The sequence below is a fragment of the Ostrea edulis genome, chromosome 4, assembly GCF_947568905.1.
Source record: "Ostrea edulis chromosome 4, xbOstEdul1.1, whole genome shotgun sequence".
Lineage (NCBI taxonomy): Eukaryota > Metazoa > Mollusca > Bivalvia > Ostreida > Ostreidae > Ostrea > Ostrea edulis.
The window spans coordinates 31,496,111-31,502,110 of record NC_079167.1 but is presented as its reverse complement, the minus strand read 5'-3'; the positions used below and the strand labels follow the sequence as shown (position 1 = coordinate 31,502,110).

At 32.7% G+C, this 6,000-nt stretch overlaps 1 protein-coding gene across 1 annotated transcript in view; it reads left to right on the top strand.

The window, feature by feature from the left end:
* Positions 1-1,695: 1,695 nt before the first annotated feature.
* LOC125669917 (synaptotagmin-15-like) overlaps positions 1,696-6,000 on the top strand; it is a 122,470-nt gene continuing 118,165 nt past the window's right edge. The window contains exon 1 of the mRNA XM_048904752.2: positions 1,696-1,942. Coding sequence (XP_048760709.2) covers positions 1,921-1,942 — 22 coding nt within the window. The 5' untranslated portion in view covers positions 1,696-1,920. The remainder of the gene's footprint in view (positions 1,943-6,000) is intronic.

The window sequence follows — 6,000 nt, the reverse complement described above, 5'->3', positions numbered from 1 at the left end:
CAAATAGAACCTTTTCCTGTAGCTTTTATTATAACAATTTTATTAATTTATCTTAATGAAATCGGCATAAAAGCTGCAGTGGTCAAAGCATTTGCTTCTAATCTTTATCACAAACCACGCTCTGGACTGGAATTCACTGAGAGATATAGGGTGTCCAGCAATAACCTGAAGACAGGGGGGGGGGGTTCAAACATGCAGCCAAAGATAGAAACAAATGGATATATGTTTTCAAAGCTCTGAGTCCCTCCAGGAACAAAGGACTAAATTAGTGAGAAGTGTGTTTAACTGAAGATTGAAGAAATGCATCTTTGGAGGAAATGTTATTCTAAATATCAAGAATATGTTGTCATTATTATAATCAGTACAAATAGATTCATTTGTCAAATTCATGAAATCGAGCAAAGAGAGGGGATATTTATTTTTAATTATGACTTATAATTGGCTTCCGGGATGCTTTGTAGAGGTGCATAATAGCCTGTTGATTATCACTAGATATCACTAGACATGATTATCAATAGACAAATGATTATCAATAGACAAATGATTATCAACATATTGATTGATTGTATATTGCGTTACGTCCCTCTCGAGAATATTTCATTTATACTCGTATGGCGACGCACCATTGCTGGTAAAGGGCTGCAAAATTTAGGCCTATGCTCGGCGCTTATGACCATTGAGCAGTGAGGGATCTTTATCGTGTCACACCTTCTGTGGCACGGGACCTCGGTTTTTGCGGTCTCATCCGAAGGACCGCCCCATTTAATCGCCTCTTAGGATAAGCAGAGGATACTGAAGACCTATTTTATCCCGTATCACCACGGGATAATTACAGTGTATTAACAGACCTATGATTGTGGGGGTAAGTTGTATATGTTACGTATGAAAATTGAATATGTTGATGACTTTGGAAGTTATTGTTATGGCTCAAAATTACCTACGAAATACCTGCAAAAATTAATAAGATCAACAATTTATTAAACTACATTAGAGTTACTAACCTATAGTACTCAGAGTTCACAAGGTAGTGCCCGGTGTTTGTTTGAGCTGAATTCACGCAATAAGCCTCTACCGTGGTTTAGTTCGGCTGTTTGAGCGCATTGATAATTACTATATAATAACTGCTTTACGGGGTAAACACGGAGTAAATAGCAATTACTTTGCTGGCGATTTATATAATATGCAATAAAAATGGTGTTTATCACGCCATGTGTTCAGGAACAGTTGTTTATTTCTCATATAATGTGGACAAGTAATAAAAAATTCTTCTGAATGATTATGCATTTTTAGCCAATGAAAAAAAAAATTCTTAAATCTTTGGTGATTGGGAAAGGTTTATGCAATATTCATAAAGCTTTTATTGTATGACGATACATATGTAATATACTATTGTATCGCAGCACGACAAAAACACAGCAAAGACAAGTGAACAAGACATGGAGCGCCAAGCGGACAGGCAGTTAGACGTACCATGAATCTTTATCAAACCCTTAACGATTAGTATGCCGATGTTCTAACTACAGCCGTCAGTATACTCCGTCAAAGGTCCGGCAAACTGTTAGCATTCCATATAACACACGCAGCCAATCGATGCCTTATTATTTTGCTTTTCGATTTCATGCAACTTTTACCGTAACGCGTGCGTGCTTCTAACGGCCCGCGCTTAATTGGAAACTACTTCCGCTCAGCTGGTTACTGGCTGCGCGCCCCCCAGAAAGAGTATCACCTCCTTAACTTCGTCAATCAAGGCTCGGGTTTTTTCATTCAAGTGATTTGTTTTTCTCTTCCAAATGGATGTACACTAAATTTGAATTGACTAACCCTTTTTGTGATATATTTATTTAATTACAACAGAAAACAATATCCGACAGTCAAGGCTTTGCTGAAGCAGTGTTGGGGACTTTGTAGACCACATGTAAAATGAAACTTGCATATTCTACAGGTAAGCATCCAAAATCCTTTTTGAAATTCTTTAATTCTGTCAACACGTTTAAATCTATGATTAAACACGTAATTCCGATTACTGCATGTTACTTTTAAAATGCCAACAAAATAACTAAGATGAACATACAGATACTATATTATATAGACTTAGTTGATTGTTTCATATTAAAGTCCGCAAATATGGTCTAATCAGAATGAAGAGATTTTTTGACTGTCAACTTTTATTCATGAGTTTTATCCCAGTGACGCGTCACAACAAGTTTAACATATGTACATGTAATGGTTATTCCTCTGATCAGCGTCTGATATTAGATGTGAATTTGAATACGACCTTAAAAGCGGAGGTTCCATGTCACAGCAGGCATCGTCATGATAAAGAATCATCCCTGCTACGGCATTGACTGAGTGTCGTACATCAGTATGAATTCGTGGTACTTCACCTATACATGATGACGTCCCTATTTGAATTAATTCTCGAATGGGTGACATTAACATTAATTTTACTCAGTACAATGCGACATTCATCCACTGTAACAACTGGTGACGTCTCAATATGAGTGAAAAATTCTCGATGGGACGTCAAACAAACAAACATCATCCGTTGTTGTTGTCAACCTCGCGCACCCCCCTCTCCCCTTTAGAATTTATTTGAAGTTGTAAAACTTCTTATCGTATTGCTATTTCATTAAAATTGCCTTTACACCATCCGGTGTAGCAAAAGTAGGCCTAGGTGTACTAACTCATAACGATGTCATCTGTGTTGTATTACCCATGATAACACGACTCAGCTGAGAGCTGTATCATTTACAACATAGTATCGTGAATTTGACTAATTATTATATAACAACGTCAAGTATCAGCTGTTTTATTTACAACATAGTATCGTGAATTTCACTAATTATTATATAACAACGGCAAGTATCAGCTGTTTTATTTACCACATAGTATCGTGAATTTGACTAATTATTATATAACAACGGCAAGTATCAGCTGTTTTATTTACAACATAGTATCGTGAATTTCACTAATTATTATATAACAACGGCAAGTATCAGCTGTTCAAATTACATTCTAATTACATTACGGTACAATAATTTCACTATTATATAACAACTATTGTGCTATTATTATATAACAACTGTCGTGCTACTTTTATGAAACAACTGTTGTTATCAATAACACAGCAAGTATCAGCTGTTTTAATTGAACTAATGCAATACCAGTTGTACTAACATTATAACAACTGTTTTATTAACCTTATCACTATACATTATATTTCATTCCTCATGTAGATAAATCATCGTACTCACCTCGTAAAAATAAATAAGTGTACATTATACTAACTGATGTAATAACAACTCTCTACCAGCACTTGTACTTACCATATAACAATGATTATAACACTGTTGTATAACATATAACACTGTTGTATAACATATAACAATGATTATAACAATTGCTATATAACATATAACACTGTTATATAACATACATGTATAACAATGATTATATCAACAATTCTATAACATATCACAATGATTATAACAACTATTCTAGTATTCTATAACATATAACAATGATTATAACAACTATTCTATAACATATCACAATGATTATAACAACTATTCTAGTATTCTATAACATATAACAATGATTATAACAACTATTCTATAACATATAACAATGATTATATCAACTATTCTTGAACATGATTATAACAACTATTCTATAGTATATAACAATGATTATAACAATTATTCTATAATATGATTATAACAATGATTATAACAACTATTCTATAATATGATTATAACAATGATTATAACAACTATTCTATAACATATGACAATGATTATAACAACTATTCTATAATATGATTATAACAATGATTATAACAACTATTCTATTGTATATAACAATGATTATAACAACTATTCTATAGTATATAACAATGATTATAACAACTATTCTATAGTATATAACAATGATTATAACAACTATTCTATAACATATAACAATGATTATAACAACTATTCTATAGTATATAACAATGATTATAACAACTATTCTATAGTATATAACAATGATTATAACAACTATTCTATAGTATATAACAATGATTATAACAACTATTCTATTGTATATAACAATGATTATAACAACTATTCTATAGTATATAACAATGATTATAACAACTATTCTATAGTATATAACAATGATTATAACAACTATTCTATTGTATATAACAATGATTATAACAACTATTCTATAGTATATAACAATGATTATAACAACTATTCTATTGTATATAACAATGATTATAACAACTATTCTATAGTATATAACAATGATTATAACAACTATTCTATAGTATATAACAATGATTATAACAACTATTCTATAACATGACTAAAACAACTGTTGTATAGCTGTTGTATAGCATATAACAATGATTATAACATATAACAATGATTATAACGAATTTTGTAGAACATATGACTGTAACAATTGTTGTATAACATTGGCAGTCTCAGCCGTTGTGTTTACAGGTTCGCTGAATGATCCGTACGCTGATGCTCTAGTGTTTGAAGGTTTGGTTGATCTGATCTTCTCAGGACATGTTTGACAGATACATTTAAAAGTTTTGTCAGGATTTCATTTTGGCATAACTGACGTGGCTTTGTCAGGTGAACGAAGTAAAGAAAAAATCGACATTACTTCAATGTTCAAAGATAACGATGCCAATAATAATCATTTCACTTAAATCAAAACCACCTTCTATTTAAAGGTCATTGAAATTTGATACAAGCTAATTCGTGTTTTGGACGAGAGCCAGCAATTCTTCACATTGATAAATTTTTATATTCTATGAACACTTGATCTAATGGGAAATTTGCCATTTATGACGTTGACATGGCATGGCTATGTTTTGTTTGCAATGTAATCGTTATAACGAACATAAATGCAAACATCCATAAATATACTTTCCATGAAACATAGATAGTAACGTTGGCACGTGGAAAACGTGGAGGGACACTACCCATGGCCACTTCCGGAACAGCCAAAATAGAGGGTATCAGCTCGGCATCTGTAACAATACCAATTTTTAGTGCTTAACTCAATTAAAAAAGTGCTGTGTCGTAGGTTTGCACACTCTTTTATAAAACGATTTGCTTAATTGAATAAAAGAAGCGTGACATCTTGGGTTCGCACTTTTCTATAATAATAAATTACCCTTCCCTGTACTGGAAGGGTAAACTATAAACAGGTGATTAAAGAATTGTGGATGGAGAATATCCATGTGTATTCCTGTTACATAGAGAAACAATCTAATGCGGCCTTGTGTTCCGTAGTTTATCAGAACGGAAGTCAGGGGACCGTTTGTCTTCATCTCCATCAGACACCATAGAGTGACCGATATCCTTTCATGGAGACGAATCTGCACACAATCAATAGGAAAGCACTGATTAACGAAGAATTATCAGTCGAATCATCGTAATAACATAAATTTTCAAAGATTCGATAGCGATTAGAAGCAATTTCAACACGTTTCATAAAATGAATTTTTTTTACACAATCTCAGAAATCTTTTTTGACACGATTTTGACCCCACTAGATTAATTTTCGAGTAACAGAGAAAACGATAAAAGACTTATAAATAACCAAAGAGAAAGGAAATGTCACTGTTTTGACCTTGTAAATTGGGAAATGTAGTGGTTTCCATTAGAATTCTTTGTAATTTAGAAAGTCATTGAGCGGGTTTTGCAGAATGACATTATTCTAGAGTCTTTGTCTGGTCTTTCGTGAGAAGGGACCGCCAGCATCTGCTCTCAACAAACAGGATATTGTACAGAACCCTCCCATATGGTATTTAAATAAATCATTAACCAACAAAACATAAACCATCTAATATAGCTACTGGGGTTTTGTAGCCCCAGTAAGCAAATGACTAAATTTGAATTTTAACAACTTTAGACACATGACCTTTGGTATCTAGGATTTACTGTAAGTCTTGTTTTGGAGACTGTCCCTGGGATAATAAGACAGCCGAAATTA